Source organism: Rattus rattus, chromosome 1 (assembly GCF_011064425.1).
Source record: "Rattus rattus isolate New Zealand chromosome 1, Rrattus_CSIRO_v1, whole genome shotgun sequence".
In the NCBI taxonomy this organism is placed as follows: Eukaryota; Metazoa; Chordata; class Mammalia; order Rodentia; family Muridae; genus Rattus; species Rattus rattus.
This window is the reverse complement of record NC_046154.1, coordinates 71,365,938-71,388,196: the sequence shown is the minus strand read 5'-3', so window position 1 is coordinate 71,388,196 and position 22,259 is coordinate 71,365,938. Positions and strand designations below refer to the sequence as shown.

Here is a 22,259-nt window from a genome sequence, read left to right as displayed (position 1 = left end):
CAATTCCAACAAAAGAAAACAGATCCAAATATGTGCTTTTCCCTGGCCTTCCTATCTACAGCAGTGGCTCTCAGCCTTCCTAATGCTGTGACCCTTTTATGCAGCTCCTCATGTTGGCCCCAACCACAAAATTACTTTCATTGCTGCTTCATAACTGTAAGTTTGCTACTGTCACTACAGTAATTGTAATGTGAATATCTGATATACAGGATATCTGATATGCAACCCCCATAGGGGATTGTGATCTACAGTCTCCATGATCATACGTGTGAGTGTGCGTGTGTGTGTGTGTGTGTGTGTGTGTGTGTGTGTGTGTGTGTAAAACAACAAAAATCAAAGAAAAAGAGGCTATCAACTTGAGAGTAGGGGAGCATGGGGGATTGGAGAGTTTCTAGCTGGAGGGAGGAAAGGAGGGGAGGAAAGTGATCTAGTTTTATTTTAATTAAAAACATAATCAACAACAACCGCAACCAAAACAATGAGCAGTTACCACAACAAGCATGAACTGTGTCCTGTTCTTTATCTGCATCTACCATATCAAAGCTCAGTCATTCAAGCCTCTGGCCTAACAATCTTTATCTACCATATCAAAGCTCAGGAAAGAAAGCAGAGAGGACACACCAGGCAGCAACGCACCCGAGTGTTTCAAGTCATTCAAGTCTCTGGTTGAACAAATCTATCTTTCCCTAATATTGTCAGACTACTGAGACGACTCTGTGCCATTGGTTGTCCCGACCTCTCTTGAAAGTGACAGTGGTACAGGCAGTTAGGATTTTCTTCTCAGTGTTCTATCAAGAAATGAAAACCCACCAAGTCTTAAAACAACTTCAGGGTACCATGTATTAATCATGTGTAGACCACCTTTCCTCAAACTCAAGAGACTCACCTGCCTCAGCCTCCCATGGTAGGACTAAAGGCACGCTCCACCATACCCTGCAGTCATGTCTGTCTTTGAAAATGGTAGCAAAGCAAAGCAGATTGCTGTCTCATCTGCACATGTTTATTTTGAACTGTGATACGCAGATTCAGAGAGCGGTGAGTGTGACTAGCACAGGACTTACGACAGCCCACCCTTGCTCCTGACTCTGAATCCCTACAGAATGTATACACACACCTGAAACACCAACCACGTGCCTTCTTGAAATGTGGCAGGAAGAACAGAGGCAACCCAAAGAGAACTCCTGGGCTTTGTTGGTCAGTCAGACCATCTCATAGGCTTATTGCCCTGAACCAAAGAAAGATTAGTATCCTCAGAGACGCGGGATAAATGAAGTCAATAAACTCAGGCAGTGCCCCCCTCGCTGATTCACTATGATCTGAAGCTGGTTGCCCACATCAACTCTCTTGATGGGAAAGGGAGCGTCAGGATGAACCAATGTTTTTGCAAGGACTGTTAGTGACTCTGGTCATTCTTCCCCATATGTGGGCTATCTTTTCTTTTGGGGTATATCAAGCTCTGATTCCAGAACTACTCAGACCAAATCATCCAAACCACATCACGTTGGTTTCAATGTATTTCAAGACACTATCCTATTCTAAATTAAGTAACGACCTATCAGTAATCTACCCATTACAAAGTTCTGACAGCCAGAATCAGATTTAGAAAGATGAGTATCTTCCATCTAATTTGCTGTCCTTGTGAACATGGGCTATTCTGGTGATAGGCAAAGCATGGAGTATAGGATTGTTACTTAATAAACTAGTGTAAACATTGTTATCAAATGTAATTAAATTAACTTTAAATAGCTTACTAACTCAGACTCAAGCCACTTTCATTCATTTTAATTAAGCATCATTCATTAATCATTGAGACTGTTTAAGTCAAGTTTATCTTTCATTTATAAGTATACATTATATGGGTTTTTCTGTACTAATATATGCTTCTTGGGGAAGAACCATAGATTTTTTAAAAAGATGATATTATTACCTATATATAAATGGGGAAAGTCATATTGTAATAACTTAAATTAACTAAAATTAATGTTAAATTAACTAATGGGTACAGGGCTGCAGAGGGATGAGCAGTTAAAAGCACCACTTGTTGCTCTTGTTGGGGACTGCGGTTCAGTTCCCAGCACCCACCTGATGGTTCACGACCATTCCCTACCTCTAATTCCAAAGACTCAAATACCCTCTTCTGACATCTGCAGGCACCAAGCGTGTGCATGGCACACAACACACACACGCAGGCAAAACACATGTAAGAGGGATAAATATAATTTTAAATTAAAACAAAAAAAGAAAACGCAGATAGGCGTCTACCCAGGTTTTATCTGAGAAATGGAAACATTTGACTCCTCAAGCCCACAGCAGGTTCCATCACCACCCGCTGTGGAATGAAGAATCTCCTTCATATCTGACACACCTGGACAACTGGTTTCACACAAACACTAAAATCAGGCAATAACAATCAGAGTGAGGATAAAAACTATGTTGGCTCTATTGTGAGGGGACTCGAGGATTACCTTACTCCCTGTGTTCAGGTTGATGTTTTAATATATATTGTACCACAAATTATTTATTTGACACAAGCTGCTCTGAAAAGATAACAACTACCTTACAAGTATTTCTTAAAATCAAAACATAAATTATTAAAACTAATTTCAAAGAATTTTCTCAGCCAATCTAATAAAGTCATTTACATCAGTACGTAATCAGATATGAAAACTATTTAAATTTTCTTTTTTAACTACAGAGTCGTCTTTCCACTCCAAAATTTACTGGTGCTGTGAATGACAGCTAAGTTGACTGACTTAAATTTTTTTCTTCTAGTCTTTCCCCCACTGGAAGATGAATAAATGATATAAAAAGGACTTAGAGTTAGCAGGAGCGGAAAGAGTTGAAATAAGAAAATGCATATTATATAGAAAAACCAATGTTTTATCCCCAGGTAGCAGAAAAATCTCGCCTAAAGCTATGATTTCATTTCTAGGCCCTTAAATCTAAATGTCAAATTCCACTCCTCCGACTCCCACCAAAAATGTTATAAATTGTCCCAAACGTTTGACAGTATTGAGAAATTCCAATGATAGTTAACAGATGCCAGAGTCCCAGATTCATTTGATGCTGCATTGAAACAGGAATTAAACAGAGGGAGAGGGAAATGGGGATGATGAAGCCAAACAACTAAAGCTTTAACATATTTTCTGCACAGCTAATTAAAAACAAACACTCTAGGTCATGTAATTTTTAAGTGTTTAAGTGTAGGGTTGGAAATAATTAAAATGTTACCTTTGCCAAGTAATTCCCAATGTATCCTCACTGGTACTGGGGTATAAATGCCTGCCGTTTTGATTCATGGTCCAGTCACAAATCCTCAGCTGTCAATTGAAACCTAGCAGTCAGATATGATCGAGCAGTACTACAGTTTTTAGTATTTAAATGAACACATGCAAACTAGTACTGAACATGGCATTACTCTTACTTTCCCAAGAGGCAACTTAAAAGAAAACAAACAGAATCAAAAAATAAAACAAACAAAAAAAAATGAAAAACAAAACAAAACAAAACAAAAAATATTACTCTGTAAAGCAAAATTTTCAGACTTTTCCTTAGGCACAAAAAGTTATTGCAATATGCTCCTCTATTAATTAAAGCATACAGAGAAACGAGTGCTTAGAACGTAACAATTAGCCAGCATTAGAATATAAATCAAGCTGAAATAAAAGAAAACGTTAATAATGTTCAATAGAGAGATTATTTTAGAAAGGAAATAAAAATGCATTTTTTTCTATGCGACATACCAAATCATCTGTGCAAAGGGAAATAATCAATATCTGTAAAGCATGCAGTTTGCAAAACAGGAGACATGCAGTTTAGAGGAGAAAGTCCCCGCCCTGTGTTCACCCTGACAGGTAGAGAAGCTGCACGGCTTCCCATTTTCCATGTTAATAACTGCATTTCTCCTAAAGTGGCATTGTTCAGAAAGAGTCAAAAATGAGCTTGAGTTGTATGTAAAATTCAGAGTCATGACACTGTAAATACTTCCCTGCACTTGAAGAAGGTGGAGAAGGCACTGAACAGGACCGGAGACAAATTCTCCCTAGATCTGCACATCGGCCCCACTCTTCAGGATGCTTCTCGGTAACCCTATCCAGTTCTGTTTGGCTAACAGCTGCCCTACAGTGCTAGCAGATTTATTGAGAAGATATATTGCTTATTTTTATGCTTAAGAAAGTAAACTTATCTGGCGTTGCAGGGGTGGGAGGAGTGGTGAGGGCGGGGAGTAGAAGATCATGTTTTTTAACCTCCGGAAAGGCAGGTTGTAAATAACCACCTCTCACATAGAAAGAGGTGCCTTGCTGAAAGCAATACCCTGGCTTGTCCCTCTTCCCCTCTTCTGTGGTCGTTTCTAGATGGCGACTGCAGCCAAAAAGCCTTTAAACTTAAGACAAATTGCTTCAACCCCGTCCTGAAAACACGGTACTCTAAAATGTGGACTATTCCCCGTCAGACTCCAGTTTCTGCAGAGCCTAAGAGAGAGATCCTGAGGTTTCAGGATGATGGCTCTTGTTCTGAAAATGAATTCTGCAATTCTGAAGGGGTCTTTAAAATACTTAGATATTTAAAGTAACAATAGTTTTATAAAGAACTGGAAAAAAGTTCTACCCGAGGGGATGACAGGGGGCGGGGGAGGAGAGACAGAGACAGAGAGACAGAGACAGACAGAGCAAGAGTGAGAGCAAGAGAGCGAGAGAGCGAGAGAGCGAGAGAGAGAGAGAGAGAGAGAGAGAGAGAGAGACAGAGACAGAGACAGAGACAGAGACAGAGGAGGGTACAGAGTGCTGGGTGGGTGGGGTTTGCTTAGCTCAACGCTACAAAGAAGTCATAATAGAAAATAAATACAATAAAAAGTTGGTATTCAGTAAACAGGCCATAATTTGTATAAAGGAGAAAATGTATACTTATTCATTTTTAAACAGGTGACATATTTCTGCTGTTTCAAAAATAAAATGTGTTTAGTCTATAGTGTATGAGAAGCAATTTTGTGAGACTTGTTTTTGAGGGACACTATTGGCAGGGGTGGACACACAGAACCTCACTATGTAGCTCTGGCTGGCCTTGAACATGTCCTCAACCTTCTGAGGACTAGGATTACTGGCCTATCCCGCAGTGAAGGGTTTGGGTTATTTCCTGGTTTGTTTGTTTGTTTGTTTTTCAAATTTTCTGAGTGGGCCTTCCAAACAGAAATTCAATGTGCTAGCCTATGCTGTTTATCTTCAGAAATAAGTGGGGCACATTTCAAAATATGAGCTTTGAAAGAGAACGACATGACCCGTTTGAGTTCACCTGGTGCCGCTCGCTCACTGATCCATTTACCGGTGAATGCCAGTGCTGAGTAAGGTCAGCATTTCAAGAAGCGGGATGTATGTTCGGGCACACAACATCCCATCCTGCTAATGACTACAACAGGCTAATGTCTAGGGGACTCTGCTCTCTCAGAAAGCTGGTAATTCCACACAAATCCTTAAGATTCTGAGTGCCACTCGCAGGCTATCTCAGAAAAGGCTGAGAGACTACTACTGTCTTTCTGGAAGGATCCTTATGTAAATTGGCTAGTTACATGCAGATTGCTTTTTTCTATAACCACTTCTAAAAATTTCAAGTGGGCAATCTTTGGCCTCATCCTGAACATTTAAAATCAACATTTTTCTTTCTTTCTTCCTTCCTTCCTTCCTTTCTTTCTTTCTTTCTTTCTTTCTTTCTTTCTTTCTTTCTTTCTTTCTTTCTTTCTTTCTTTCTTTCTTTTTGAGTTTCTTTCCTAAATATACTTTCAAAGATACTAAACGTAACTAGTTACTTCCATTTATCACTTATGTATATATACATATATACATACATATGCATGCATATACACACGTCTTAAAGTTATATTTTCTCTAAAGCAGAAAAGATGTTTACATACGTACAAAATGACCGAAGATTATATTTAACAATAACTTAGTGACAAAGAAGTTGGCAAGATACTAATAAATATTGAATTAACTTTTGTTCATTAACTAAAATTGTAAAGTAAAATTTGAATGGATTTGTCCATATTATGGGCCAGCAGCGTGTACACGTCCAAGGTGTCCGAGAAAGACAATTGTGCCAGCTTGTATGTTAGCCGTCTTTCGATCCAAGTTATTCCTTAAGCAATAACATTTCTTTCTCGCTCTTCTTTAAATTACCTTTGTTATTAAACTATCTTTCAACTGATAAACTAGCCAATAAAGTAAAGATCTAAAGGGTGTAGGTAAGGGAAACAGTTAAATGGCTGAGGTAAACATCAGCTGTTACTATGAGAGAGTTCTCTGACAGGCGTGTCTAAGAAAGTCAGGTTCGTAAGTATCTTGTTTAACCACGATACTCTTTGACCAGGCAAATTCAGAACAGATTTTTTAATACTGAAAGACTCAAACTAAATGTATTTAAGTTTCTTTAGGAGAACATGTGAAATATTTCATTATGATTCAAGATGCTAAGCATAGTTTTCTCTTTAAGCTTTAAAGAGATTTTAAATAATAAGCAATAACCATTTTAAAATTTTGAGTGGCGACAGTCTAGCTCAGTGGTTTTCAACCCGTAGGTTGCAAGCCCTTTGGGGTTCAAAGTACCCTTTTATAGGGGTTGCATATCAGATATCCTGCATATCATATACTTATATCGTATTCACAACAGTAGCAGAATTACAGTTGAAGCAGCAATGAAATAATGTTATGGTTGGGGATCTCCATACGCGAAGAACTGTACTAAAGCGTTAGGAAGCACTGGGATGCTGCAATCCACTGGCCTAGCCATTGTTCTCAGTGCTAGAAAATTCAACTGTCAATCATTTCTAATCAAGTTTTCAATTTGAATTTTAACTGGTACAGAAACATACACCTTCCATCTCAATTACATTTTCAAAAGCTCAAAACTCCTGTAAGTGTGAGCTTTCTGAGTATTTTACTTCGCAGTGTGAGAGGTGGTCTCCTAGCGCATAGCAGTCAAGCTTAAAAGACCACGTGCAGCCAAGCTTGGAAGCTCAGTCTGTTAGTGCCATGTGACTGTGCAGAGGGGGGGCTGGTTCCAATTCTTACACTCGGAAAGTCAGACTTAATAATACGCACATCTGTACAGAATACACGGCCACATGCTGTTTTACTTATTTAATTTATATGTACCTACCAAAATAAAAGAAGACTTTCTATAAAGCCATATGTTAAATCCATTGTGCCCAGTAATTCAAAAAGAAGTAAGAAATGAAAGAAACAGGGCCACCCCACAAAGTAATGGGTACAGGGATAGGGGTCAAATAAAAAGTATTGCAAACTACTAAGAAAGGGGTGAAGATGAAGACGTCCCTACATATGTTCTCAGACTAGAGTTCCTCCTTTTGAAGGGAAACTTTGTACCTGGCACAATTCAGAAGCAATTGTGTCAAAAAGAAAAAAAAAAAAAAGACAGAAAAGAAACCGTCTGGTTTCTTTCAAGTATCTGCACAAGGAGGCTGGGGTGTAGCTCAGTCCGGAGGGCACTGGCCCAGGATATACAGTCCGAGGTTTGGTCCTTGGTCCTCAGCACCACAGAAAACCAAGGATGCTGATACATGCTTATACTTCTAGCACTTGGGAGGCAGAAGCAGGAGGATCAGAAGTTCTAGGCCATCTGCTGTCATATAGTGAGCCCAGAACCAGGTGGGAATCTCAACTGATTAAGTAATTAAAATGAAAAATGTGCATAAGCGGGAAACACCTAGTGGAAATACTTTAGATGCTATACTCAAATTAAGTACACTAAGTCGCTGATGCCACCCAGAATCAATATGGCCTTAAATTCAAGGTTGTATACTCAGATGATGGCCCTTCGTGGTTATTCATGGGGACTTTGGTTAGTAAACGTATAGCAATGGGGGGGGGGGGATTAAAGTAAGAAAAATGACCAGCTTTGCCACATTCAGCGAACAGGCAATGTGCTAACAGTCGTCCATGATGGCGAACGAGAGTTCTTAACTGACCCACTAAACCATTAAATGTGAAACTGATTACCAACATGAACAAGTTTACCTTGTCACTTTATTTTAAGTTTACAAAATGCTCCAGGGGGATACCCTGAATTGTATGTTATGTGTTCTATTGAGTTTCCCCACTTCTCCTGATGGCTCAGGGTAGCAGACTGGGGGAGGGGAGCAATGGAAGTGTACAAAAAGGAGCATCATTTGAGTGTCTGTGATTTCCACTCATTGACTGGATGGGTAACGTTTTCCTCTGTTACTATGAACTACTCGCTGTGGAGTAACTGGAAGGAACTGTGGATGGATGCTGTGGAATGTTAATGATCATGAGGAAACTGTCACGAAATAAAATCAAGACCATCCTGGTACCCAAAAGTCACCGTGTCAATTTCTGAAGCCATGTTTCTTGATACTTCACAGAATAAAGTTAAATGGGCATGAATAGTCCACGAACATAATCAAAATCACTGACTATAAGTCACATGTTAAAGAGTTGGAAAATAAGGGATCCTTTCTTTGAATGGAAGCTACTCATGCCTATAACATTTAAGATATTTAGGAATGCTAGAGGCTAGACCCTTTTCCCTTTTAAGGCTTGTCCAAAGTCAGACATACCTGTTCCCATCGGAGGGCAGAGGCCAAAGTCCTGACTCCTAAACCTGTGTTCTTAGCTCACTACCATGCCTGTCCTGTCCCTACCCCACCATGCCTGTCACTGCTCCACCCCACCATGTTGTCATTGTCTCTTGCCTATCCGGAGCTTCATGTGCAGCTCAAATAGTTTGTAAATATAATCTTTAGAATTTTCCTACTGAGAGCTTTTCATTTCAGGAAAGAAGATAATTTCTGTGTTTTTGTTGATTGAAATTTAAGACTGAATTAAAAATAATTTTATTTTGACATTAACTCAAATACTATATATAGAGCCTTGTCTTTGGTAACTAGGAAAAGCAAATAAAGGAATAAATAATAAAAGACAGCCAGATGATGGAAGAATTCTTTTTCAATTTCAAAACTCGCCCCAAAGCTAAACATTTGCATAGCCATCAGTTTGACTCAAACTTCCTTTAGATATGTTTCCTTTTCAGCAGGCACATTCGAAAAGTGACCTCTTACCATTTACATACCTACCCAGAAGTCATGTGATAGGCCTTTGCGTCATGCTGTCAATTATGATAACAGTCGCACTAAGAATGGCCTGTGTTGATAGCCTGCTTCCTGGCTCTACGGAGAAGCCTGTGGATAGTCCACGTGTGTCCGTTTTCAACTGCTTGCTTCTAATGACTGACTTGTCAATGGGCTTTTTTGGTTTTGTTTCTGTTTTTTTTTTTTTTTTTTTTTTTTTTTTTGGTTTAAGTTTTGGTTTTGGCTTTGTCATTTGCCAGGACAAAATTACAACAGGATTTCACTTCATGTCTTAGTTTTTTTTTTTTTTTTTTTTTAAAGAAGAAATCCTAAGGAAGCAATTTCTTTAAAAGCTATTTTGTGTAACAGAAATCTTTAGTGTAATGAAGAGTGCTTCCAAATTCCACCGAGAAAGTGTTGAAAATATTTCAGCATAACTAGTTGATAACTGGACTTGAAGTAACAGTGTTCCATGGCCACACTGGAGACGTAACTGCTGAAGCTCAAGCACCAGTAAAATCCACAGTGACAAGGCACTCAGCCAGTGGCTCCAGTCACAGACAGCACAGCCAGCCAGGACATCCTTTTGAGACTGAGAGCAAGCCTTACTTCTTACAAGTAGGAGCTTCCTTGATTGTCTTATTAAAGGAAGGGCAAAGCAGCTCCCTGCTCAGTCTACCTACAATCTCCAGTGAGTGTCAAGGTCTGTGTGTAACTCATTGACTGGTCTCTTATAGCTGTATGTGGTAGGGTCTCTTACAGCTACACAGGAAGTGTTTTAGCTGCAAACTTTTAGTTTCAATCTACAATAAATCTTGTCAAACTGTCATGGTATTGATGTGTGTTACTAAGGTTTCTGCTGTGAAAGCAACCTTCCACTGAACTGTAAGTGATGATAAATAAGCTATATTATTTTAAATTACTAAAGTTCCTATTATAGCAAACAAATTTTGAAGCTTAGCATACAAGGAATTTAACTGAGTTTCCTCATCATACCCATTTATATTAACATTGTTTAACCTGACTTATAAAATAATGCCCATTCCTTCTAAGCAAAATCTAACACTCTGCTAGAGGGTTCCCATTTCCTCAGGGAGATAGAATTTGGGAGATAGCGTTAAGTCACCGTCAACAGGAAGGAATGTGTACAGAGTGCATGCGAGGCAGGAAGCAGGACTTCTACACAGGGAAGTCAGAGAAGGTGTGTTCAACATTCGAAAAGTGTTCCAAACCAAGACAAAGTGTTTGGCAGCACAGAGCAGAGGCCAGTTTGCTAAAGCAGGACCCCAGAGTTCTTCAAGCCACCGAGCGCACCGTCTTCCAACAGAAAAGTTAAAGCAGAAAGAAGCTCTAGGAGAAACAGTTCTGGTTTGGATTTCTCCTACACCGCTGGCGAATACAGTAAGCCAGCCAGTGACCCCAAAGACAGACCAGTACCAGGCTTCACTGTGCCCAAGGCAGTGACACGCCATAAAGGCGAGTCCTGATCATCTAAATGAGCTGAGGGTGCTCTTCACAGGGAGGGTTCTTGTTAATGACAAGCTAGCAGCAGCTCTACAGGACCTTCCTGAAACGCTTTCCGGAATTAACTGACTTCTATTTTTTTTAATTCAAGTGAGATACTGTATTTATATGATAGGTGAAATTTCAACATTGGAAGGAAAAAACCCACAAAAACTAATATTTCAAGGTAGTTAGGAACTGGCAATCGTCAGAAATAATTATTGTTAAAAGGAGCTTGCCGATGGGTAACGACTAATAACTGAGTAACAAGCGACTAACCATAAAAGCACGGGCTTCACTCCTCGAATCTGCCAATATGGATGTACTTTAGTGTTTTACATTTCGATTTAAATGTCAGTGTGAGCGTGCGCTAGGAACAGCTACGGTGAGAGCTCTTCCGCAATGTCATCTTGTGGGAAGGTTGCTTGAAGACAGTCAAAAACATTCGACAATCTTAAATTTATTGTTAGCTCTAATTTATGTAAGCTATATTAAAGTTCTTTTCTAAGGGGGAAAATGGCAGGCAACAATGCACATCGATACTTTTCATAAGCTGAAAGGATAAATCTCTATAAAGCAATCCACGGGAACTGAAGAATGTACCTGGTGACAATATTTATTTTTAAAGGGTCATGTATATTAAAGGTTATGGGGAATGTTTAAAAGAGCTCCCTCGGCCTAAAGCCACTGCCTTTCTAATTTTGAATTTCTCCTAGCTAATATAAAATGATTGATCACTTTTATTTCATGGACCCCTTCATTTTCCTTTGCATTCATCACGGAGAGCTTTAAGCCAAATGCATTTAGGAGCTGCCCTTAGAAGAGTGGTCTCGTCTAAATCTTCGTAAAGTAATGGGAGGACACAGTAAATCAATCTCGTTTCTGCTGGAGGAAGAATAACCTTTACTGAAGTCATTTAAACTATTTTGCTCTCTCCATTCCAGTACAATGACTATAGAGCTTCATCCCTACAGTTCTTAACTGGAAAGGATGACGATAATAGATTTTAACCAGTGCTTCAGCTCAGTGGTATGATTATGTCGTGTGATATACATTTACGTTGTTTGCTTCATGCCTCAAAATCATAGCTTCAAATCAAAATTCCATTACATAAGAGATAAGTTATCTATCTATTCAGTATTTACAAATTGTAACTGTGGAATATATGGCTTTTCGCTTCCAAGGATTAATATATACCATATATTCATAAGTAGCAAACACATTTGAACTTAGATAATGCATGACATTATAAGTGGTCTTTATTCAGTACTGACCACTTAAATAGCAAGTGGCCGTCTTTATAGGAACGTTGGTCCTATACATTCCTCAGATGAAAAGATTCCCAGATTTCTGCCTATATTAAGGTCCATGTTGTCACTGTGCTAAGCTTTCTTGATGCTTCTTTAGATAATGTTGAGAGAATTTTGGCACAAATATACTGTTGCAACTGTCATTGCAGGAGACCCTGACATTAATTTTAACTGATACAAACTAATGCTGCCCTGGCGTAGGACGAGGAGAGAGGACAATTGCTTCTGAACGCATGGGATTGGTTATAATATTCTAAATGTGTTTGGGGCTAAAGGTTAAATAATGGAGGCATGTTTTTTGAATTAAAAATTAACTGGAAATTAGAGATGTGTCATAAAGAATAATAGCAAGTCCCATGACAAAAATATTTCTGAAAGAAATGTATGATTTTAAAAAAAACCATGTTTCCAAAACCTATAAATCCTGCATATGTTTAAAAAGCACAATGATCACATACATTTGTTAAATATAACTATAGTAATTATAACACATTCATATTATAGTACTTTAGGAGGTCAAAAAAGCAACATTCCAGAGAATTCTGTTGAAAAGCCATTGGCTGGCAAAGCCACTAATTATTATTTGGTATTTCCATAACTATATACAGATGTCTACAGTCAGTTCTCTCGTGCTCTGTTTTGTTATTTTAACCTTGCAAAATGTCAAGTGTCTTGAATGAGCTATCAGTCACACACTTTTCTCTGAACTCCGCACGTGGTGACCTTTACCACACACAGCTGATCACCTTGGCCTGGGAAAGGGAAGGCCTGGAGGACAGTAAGCAAACTCCAGATAGGCCGTTCTAGAGCTGAGTAAGTGGGCGCATGTAACTGCACACACTTCATACATATATAAACCTCACAGAAACACAGAGGACTTGCAAATGAAGAGCCGAGGTGTCTACTCCCAGCTCCGGCTTACGAGCTATAGCCTATTTTTCCTTATGTAACATTTTACATACTGTTCCTTTCAAACTGCTCTGCTATCCAGAGTTAAGGGTGGCGACCATATGCCTCACAAAACAGACTTCGATTCTGAAGTGTTTACAAGTATTCCTGTGACCCTAGAACTAGAATCATGGGATTTCTATGTTGGTGTGGTACATGCTTTTGACTGTGGCTAATTTGTTTATAAGCCCCCATTAATCCTGGCTGTACTATTTCACAGTTTGGGTAAACACTTCATTTGCATTAAATTTACAGCATTAATGAGATGTGAAATTTAAAAATGCTACTTGAAACATAAAAGATGTAAGAAGGCAGAATCGCCCCTCCCCCCCCAAAAAAAGTGTTCTATCTCATCTGAAATCAGCGAAGCAATTTAAACTATTAGAGTGGGAATAATGTGTCGCCTGTGAACTCAGCTTTTCAGCACATCCTCCTCCTGGACTAATGTACAAAGGAGGAGTGAAACATCTGGAGAAAAGAAAACTGTCTCAAACAGAAATAACGGACTGACTCTAGCTGGCTCTCCAACTGGTTTTGCATGTCACCCCCTGGAAAGCCACATAAGCTGGTGAGTCCTCAGTACCCAGTAAGGCAGAACGGCACTGCCTGACTAGGATGAGCAGTTCTGAGGATGCTGTCATTGTGTTCTAGGAAGACAGAGGAAGTTGTGAGCTAGTTTCAGAAACTCCAGATAGGTGAGAAGCAGAGGATAAATGAGAAAAAAAAATTTGGAAAACAAAATGATCAATTTTTTTTGGTCTCAGAAGCCCCGTGAGCCCCATCCTGAGTCCAGATCTGAGAGGCGACATGGAGAAAGGTGCCGAAGCAAAGCGTGGCTACCCCATTCCACCTGGGTGAAACGTGCCCACCTGTTGCTGATGCAGGAAGGATGGGTCTCTTGGGCTTAGTCCCACATATCGATTGGCTTGAGATGTGCCTGAGGCTGTGTAGGCTGATTAAGGAAGAACAAAAACAAAGATAAAAATTGTGAACTGTCAGAACCAACACCCTGTCCATGTATAAGAAACCCAGAGAAGTGGGATTCACTCCCAAAGAGGTGTCTCCATTTCTCTTCTCTTTCCTCTTACTGAATGGCAAGTAACGGGAAAGAACCGGTAACTGAATTCAAATCAACTATCCCCCCTTTTAAAAAGGAATCTATGCAAGGAACCACAGCCTGTGCTCTGGTGTGGGTGTGTATCAGTGAGTGCTGTGGCTACACTACTGTCTAGACGCTGACGCCGGCTACCCTGCGCTCCGTTTCTATAGATACTCTTTTCTCCTGTGCCCAGTGGGTGACTGCGTGACGGCTGCCTGCGAATCTAAGTGAAAAGATAGGCAAGGGTGTCGGGGTGTTACAGCGTTCAGAGACAGGGTTAGGCCGAGGCTTAATGTGTAACTAAAATTAAAATAAATTCCACTAATAATTTTCTAAGAGAGGAGCACAGTTGGATTATAGCACATGGAATGACTCGGTTCCATCTTTTAATTAATATGAGAAATGTCCTCATGTGTGGTTGAAAAATTTGTGACAGAGAAAGAAAAAAAATCCTTCATTTTCTATACCTATAAAACAAAACAAAACAAAAACCCTACCAATTGCTTGTGACTGGCCAGTGAGGAGCTGACGACCTCTTATATATCTGGTCACTAGGCAGATACAGGTGACTCTTTACATGGATGTAACTTAGTTTACAATTACTTTTTCTACAAGCGCTTTTCTGGTGGAGTGAACGTCCCACAGAAAACTCTCTCACTTCCGAGCCTATCTTTTAAAAGGAAAAGAAGAACTGAGCCTACTGCTCCATCTCAGATTAAACAGAAAAACCGGTTTTGTACCGTATGTTACACTACGAGGTCTGAAGGGTTTAAAACCATTTTATTAACTAGGAATTCACACACTGACTTTTAAAAGACGAGCTTTTAAAGATCAATATATTAATTCTTCATGTTCTCTTAAAAACGCACCATTTGAACTTGATACTTATAGGTCACGTTTTTAAAACAGTGAGGATGCTCACAGGTTATGTTCTAATTGCTGCTAAATAAGGAGCGCTGGCAGGGGTAGCCATCAGCGCCGGTGCGGTGTTCCCCGCTCATCCCCACGCCCTGAGCTGGGGAATAAGGAGGGGCCCTTTGTTCTTACGGTGTGAACAGCATGTCTGGGCTCATTTTTTGGCTTTGTGGGTTTTTGTTTTGTTTTGTTGTTGTTTGTTTTTCCTGACCATTATAAAACAAGCTTCCTTGGTCTGTTTAACTTTCCTAATGTATAAATTTTAGAAGAAGTTTCTCATTATCCATAGCTATTGTATGTAGGAATGAAGAAGCCATGTTTATATAACCTAGATATTCCTTTTGGACATTTTAGAAATTTTAGTAGGCAAAACAGATCTCTTTTTGAACAACTTCTGCATGAGGATACAAGCAGTTCATTATCAAACAGGCTGAAGGTACCCGTCAAAGGACTGTGGGTTACCTGGGTTGGAGCCTCCGCTGAACCTCATGTACGCTGCCAACATAAAAGCAGGTACCAGCAGTTTCTGGCACTTTGGTTTTCATCACTTATGCTGAGATAGGTTTTTGATTTTTAAAAGCATTTTTATGCGCTTTTATTTAAACCAGTGTCTTGGCTCAAAGACGCTCTGATGCTCGCTTTTAAAGCATACATATAGTGTCTTAGTGACTGTACTATACACAGAAAATAGTTAAAAGAAAAGTCTCATCCATCTTTGCATTCAGAGAAGAGCTTACTGGGGTTGGACTCTTTGCCAGTGAGCTAATTCCCAGGCATCGCTGATCAGTGATATACATTCCAAGCCTATCTGGACTTCCTACTTTGAAGGGCTTGTGAATTTTGCTAAATACATAATGGGCATTGACTGTTCACCTAAGGTGAAAAAAAAAGTTACACTTTTTTTTTTTCTTGAAAAGTTTGTTTTTAGAAGTCACTTAAAAAAATGTTTTTCTGATGGCTGAGAGAGTAAGAGCCATTGGTGTCTCTGATGGTCTAATTCTATAAGGGAGTTTCCAGAGCACAAAGGATGGCCTTGCTCTATGCAAGAAAAAAAAAATCACTGGGATGTAAGCCACACATCACGGGACAGAAGATTCTAGTGCCTCTCCGATGGAATCTCACCATTTGCCAATCTGTGCGTACCAACTACCTCTAAGAAGCTGGGAGTTTAGGTGAAGTCATTTGAAAATCTATTCCTTATATAATTCAGAATATTCTACATGATGAAGTGGAGGAGTCACTTGGCTTACTGATGTGTGCCAGCTACATTAGTATACTGCCTAAGTCTGACATTTACAATGTGTGCTCTGTAAGGATACTGTCTACATCTGACATTTACAGTGCTATGGCCATGCCAACAGACTTAGTATCTGATTGTAATGTGATAACCAAAATAACCAAAAGATTCAAAGAAAACATTGTAGATAATGAAAGTGTGGGCACCTTACACATGCCTAATCCTAAGCTTCACAGTGTCCTTGCCTGCATGTGTAACTGCTTCTCACAGTGACATAACCTACACTGAGGTAAACATGTAATTATCTTCCAGAGACACTCGCTTGGGGAAGGGGCTTGGTTTCTAGAAATGTTCCAATGAGTAATAATTATCTAATCTCCCTTTTGGTGATGTAAAACCTTTGCATACTGTGCTGTGTTGTTGGTGTAATTTCAATGTCTACCTTGAACAAGCAGGCATGGGTTATTACTTTTGTTATAGCTGTTAACTCAAAAAACAATCATGCTTCTCTCCTGTCAAATATGATCCGCTAATAGAAATTTGATAAGAGAGAGCATGGGACCGCTGGGCCACATACATGCCTGCTAGCTCCACTTAAATGAGAAATCTCCATCTGGTCAGGTAGCCAGAATGTTCCTGTGTTTTCCACCTTGGATCATGTATCCAATGGTGCCTTCGATGGACATTTCTCATTTCCTACAGAAATACTTACTGGTTGCTGTAGGTGAAGCTGCCTCACCTTCAGTGGATGTAGTGATGGGTTTAGTATCTGTCATGGTCAGGGTCACAGGTCGCACTGCACTGGGATGGGGAGAGGGTGCCAAGACAGGCGTGAAAATGGCCAGGCACTTTCCCTACTACTTGACCACTGCTGTTAGGCTACAAAACAAAAACAGAACGCCGGGTGAAGCAATCCAAAAGACAGCCATCCTGTCCAGCAACTCCTCTCAGTACACGCACGGGGATTCTGCACAGGGTAGAGAGCCACCATGCAGGCCCTCTGAAGCCTCAGCTGGGAGCCGGTCAACGTTTAATAGTAAGAAGCAGCAGCAACCATACTTAAAGGAAGGGTTGGATCACAGATGCACTTTGCACAGGTGACTTCCTCTTTACAGCACCCCTAAGAGTCCAGTTGACCTGACCCTCTGATGTAGTAGGCAGAAAACCCACGTGGAGACTGGCCTTGAGCTAAGGCTATGATGGAATTCCTTACCAAGTTCTCTGCAGTAAGAACCCAGCAATCCGAATTCTCGGATTCCCTCTCACTACAATGTTCTCCTACTGAACAATGGTATCACTGACATAAGGAACACAAGAATGTCAAGAGTAGGGAACATATCCAATACTATACAGTTTCCATCGCTTACAGTTTTCTCTCTCGCACATAGGTCTGACAGACACACAACTCAGTTTAGACTCCAAGGTGCCCAGTCTACTGTCAATGATTTGCTAAGACAAGCAGATAGAATGAGATTTAAAGCATCCAAGATTTCAGATGCAAACACAATTATAAAATGTGAAAGTAAGTCAGGCATTATGCTTTGGAATAAAATATCCTCAAAGGAGTAACTATGATACACCGGAAGTGGGCGCAAGGACCATCAAATGCACACTACTGTTTGTTGCTCTTCCCTTGCTGGGCATGAAGAGTTACATAGACATTTTTGAGAATTAATGAAGAAAATCCCCTCTCTGATGTCGGAAAATACATTATTACTTGAGTTTTAACCATTCCAAAAAAAAAATATTTGCTGTGGTAGGAGACAAAAACACTGTTTTGGGGTACGCTGTTTGAAGAAAGCCTGGAATATATTATTCTAGGTAGAGAATGCCATTTTTTATTTATACTCATGGAACAATTCTTCACTGCATGGTCTTTCTAACAATTTCCTGGCAAGCATTCTCCCCAAATGTATGTACGGTCTGTTCAATCCCAACTTTATAAAACAAAGAAATCAATTAAACACTACATATCCAGATAGCAATGTATACATTATAACTGGCTATTTCATAAGGGAAAGACAGCTAATAGCATTTAAATATTTTGACTTAAAGGCATAGGTTCAGTTTGGGCAGGTTACAGAGGGGTTACTTCCTCCTTTTTATTTTTAAAAATTGACTTTGAATATCCTGACGATTCATAATGAACACTTCTGAGTATTTAACTTTATGTCAGGAAAATAAAGTGGAGTTTTCCTCTATGGGAACCTATAGGAGAATTATATCTTTAAGCCAATTTTATTCCAAATATTTCACTGAATAGCATGACCACTATAATTGGTACAGCACCAATGGAATTAATCTCCCAACTGCTGTTGGGAGGAGAAGGCATCTCCTGGCATAAGAGTCCAGATCAGCATGGCCCTGAAAAGCAGCAGCTGACTACAGGGCTTGATGACCATTGCCCACTCCGAATTTCCAGCACTGCAAAGGTACGGAGCAACAGTCTTACTCCGAAACCCAGATCAACTGCCTTTGAGTTTGGAACTCAACATCAAAGCGGATATAACACTCCTTAAAAAAAAGTTCTGCCATTTCCTCTAAAGCCCTATTTTTCTTATAAAGTACACACTATCAACCTCTGGCTATGGGAACATTATAAATGACTGCTTTGTGTATGTCCTTGGGAAGAAGGAAGCTCTAATGTTTTTACACTATTGATGCAATCAATGGCAAAAGTGTTTCTGCGTGTCATTCAGAACAGTCCATACCTACCTGGGACAGAAGTCAAACAGCCAGAATCTCAATGCTTGTCTTCGCTGATGAAAAGCTTGTGCAGGGCATATTCTGTCTATAGGAACAGTCTATAGGGCCAGACAGGCGCTCTCCCATTCAAAGGTAAGAAAAGAGACAAAGAAGAGTGCCTAGGCCCATGCAGACTTTTCTAAAACACTGGGGGCAACGGACCTTTCACTCTGCAGGTTCGCACCAGTTTAAACATGTGAAGCTATATTCTGAAGCATGTCCCTTTGACGTTGCTGTTGGACATGGAGAGGGATGTCTCATCTGAGGAAGAACAGCACCAGCAGTGGGCTATCCTAGTTACTGATTCCCCAGTCTATAAAACTCTGAAGGATTTTCTTTTAACTTTTGGCTTCCAACAGAGATGGGGGTAGGATGCCCCTCTGGAAGCTGGACCTCTACTTTCAAAACATACAGGAAAAACTGAGACAAAAGAGGCAGATTATCACCTAATATGCACTCTTAACTTATAAAGAAATCGAAATATATGTAAAACAAGTACTGAATAATTAAAGAAATGCGTAACACTAAGGGCCTGATTTTAATTTGCATAATTTTCCCCCTAACAGTGCCTAATTAAGACATCAGTTTAAAAAAAAAAATCCAATGGAACTCTAAGATTTTCCACACTGAATTAACGTTAAGGACTTTTAATGGATGTCTTAATTAGACTTTGTTATTCATGGAAATTCTACACAAATTAAAATCAGACCTTGTGTGCGCTGTTCCCAGCTGAGTCTAGCAAAATACTCTATGGACAGACTTTTGAATCCATACTCTGAGAGCAAATGTCGCTTCTAAACTGGCATCCCAAGATCTCACCCTGTTCCTTAACTGTCCTCGGTCTCATCATCATCGCATCATGTGGACACTTTTAAAGCACACAGAGACGAGTTTAACTCCCAAACGTTAATATTTGCTCTTATCTATTAATTAGTGAAACTAAAAGCAAAGGTAACTTTCTAAGCCACAGAAGGGGTACAGTATTTTATGTTTAAAATTAAAGCATCCAGAAAGAACCATTCTGCTTTATTTAACAAACTAATACAATTTTTTCCTGAACTTGACAACTAATATGCATACAGTCATAAACTCTAATTTTAGTACAACTTAACAGTGTTATCATAAAATGTTGTATAGATTCCCCAAAGGTCTTAAAATGGTGATGAGCAATTTTTTTTTGTTTGTTTCTTCTTCTTTTTTTTTTTTTTTAAGATAAAGCAGAAAAACCCAATACTAGACATGAGATCAAAATTACATGAGAGACCTGGATACCGTAACTGTTAATCGACTCATTACTGGTACAAAGAGCTTCTAGATGACTGAAAACCCCGCCTGTGGAAAACTCCTATGCAATGCCTTATCACAGAAGAAACCATGCATCTAAACTGAGAAATGCCCAAGAGTTACTGTACTTACACAGTAAAGTCCTAAAACCACTATGTGATGTTGAGATAGAGAGAGAGACAGACAGACAGATAGAGCTAGAAATGCCATTTCATTAAATGTAAGTCATGTCTCTGCAAAGAGTCAAGGAGCCATCAAAGGCTGCTGAAAACGTTTACATTACCAAAGCTGGTTTTAATGCCAAATAACTGGCCTATAAATACAGCTGTAAGCTCTTTGGTGGTGTTTATTTTAGCACATACCTTGCTCCTGCCTGAAATAAGCACTTTGTCTTTATGTCAAACCAGGTATTTCAGAGGTGTGAACGTGAGCTCAGAGGGGTTTTTGGCAGTGAATATTCTGCATAAACTTTCTTTCAATCAATGAAAACCCAAAAACATTAAACACAAAATGTATTCACGAATCCCTTTGGGACAATGCCCTTCCTACCTGTCATTCAGCCACCTTTAAATAAAAAATCTTATCGCGTGAACAAGAAGCTTTGCGAAGGCGGATTGGGAGCCTTGATGTTCCACGAGGCACACTGCCTGACTAGCCTCGTGCTTGGAATCAGACCTGCCCCACGCCCCTTAGGCTCCATTTATCTGGTTTTCTCTCATTTTTACCTGGCTCGTTTGAGGACTGGATGGGTCATAAGAAGGTACATAGTTCTTCAGAGTATCCTGAGGATTCAGGTGAGGAGGATATCTGATTGTTGGATGAGAAAAGTAACTTGATGGTGCTGGAGGAAGGATAGCTTGCGTTGGAAATGGCAACGGTGAGGGTGGAGGTGGAGTTCGAGTAGAGATGACTGCAGAACACAGAACACAAAGACTGGCTGGTCAATGCTTTGCCTTCCCACGTCACTCACTCCCAGTGACGTAACACTGGAGATCGGCCGTTCATCTGTTCCCATAATTAAGCAAACTACCTTTCATGGTTTTTTCCTCAATGCTGGCTCTGCTAAGAATATAAAGACATTAACTCCACCCTACATGACAAACCCATCTTTCTTTCCAGATCCACAAACCAAAATTAAAAAAAAAAGTTCTTATACAGATTAGGGTAGAACTATACAAAAAAAAAAATATTGCTTTTTTTGAGTCAAGTTACTTTCCATTCAAGGTATATTCATCAATTACAAAGTCTTTGTCTCCCTAACTCCAGAGCAAGTTACAGCATTAATTAGAGAGAAAGAGACCCACAAGTCTTCGACTACAACTCAAAATAGAAATGCAATTCAATTTCAAATAAATCATCTCCCTATACAACCTAGTTGACAGTTGTTTAAAATGAAAGACAACAATTAACAGACCAAACTGTCAGATCATGAATAATGACCTACTCGCTATGTAAATACTCTTGAACACTGGCACATGGGGCTGCGCTCCTCCAAATGAAGATGATTCCTTTCAAAGCAAAGATATTTATCCTATGGTTATCTTTATTCTGACTCCAGTTCTTATTATACTGAAGTTCAACAGCATTGCTGAGGTAACATGGAGAATGGAAGCCACAAAAATGCTAATTAAAAATGTTTATATGAATTTACCCACATATCTTACAATAGTATGTTCTACTTGTAGAACAAAGTACTATAAGTATGTGTTGTAGGTAATGTTCAACGGAAGCTTTCCCCAATATCATGATCATAATGTATATTTTGGAAAATTAATTTTTAAATCAAATATGGAGAAAGTATTTTAGCCATTATTTCTATAGAGTTGCTGGAAGTAATTATATGATTAGTAATTAAGACTACAAATATATATAAAGGAAAGATTAAAACTCTGTTGATTTAATATTTTGATCCAAGGCATATGAGAATATCAAGTGTTCAATATTTGAGGTAACAATGTGAAAACTTAGTTCTTTTCATGACTATGAATGAAGAGTGTCTAGAATGATCATCTTCAACTTCGTGATTATGTGGAAGAGCGGGGAGGGAGAAAGCTTTAAGAGACACTGATCCGCCCCTCAAAGAAAACACTCAGGATATAAAACTGTAGGAGTGCACAG

General features: G+C 39.4%; 1 protein-coding gene across 1 annotated transcript in view; it reads right to left on the bottom strand.

Annotated features, from left to right (window-relative positions):
• LOC116900706 (nuclear factor 1 B-type-like) overlaps positions 1-22,259 on the bottom strand; it is a 203,720-nt gene that overhangs the window by 16,976 nt on the left and 164,485 nt on the right. The window contains 5 exon segments of the mRNA XM_032902412.1: positions 3,232-3,320; positions 13,731-13,813; positions 16,852-16,948; positions 16,950-16,991; positions 20,867-21,051. Of these exon segments, the coding sequence (XP_032758303.1) occupies positions 3,232-3,320; positions 13,731-13,813; positions 16,852-16,948; positions 16,950-16,991; positions 20,867-21,051 (496 nt within the window).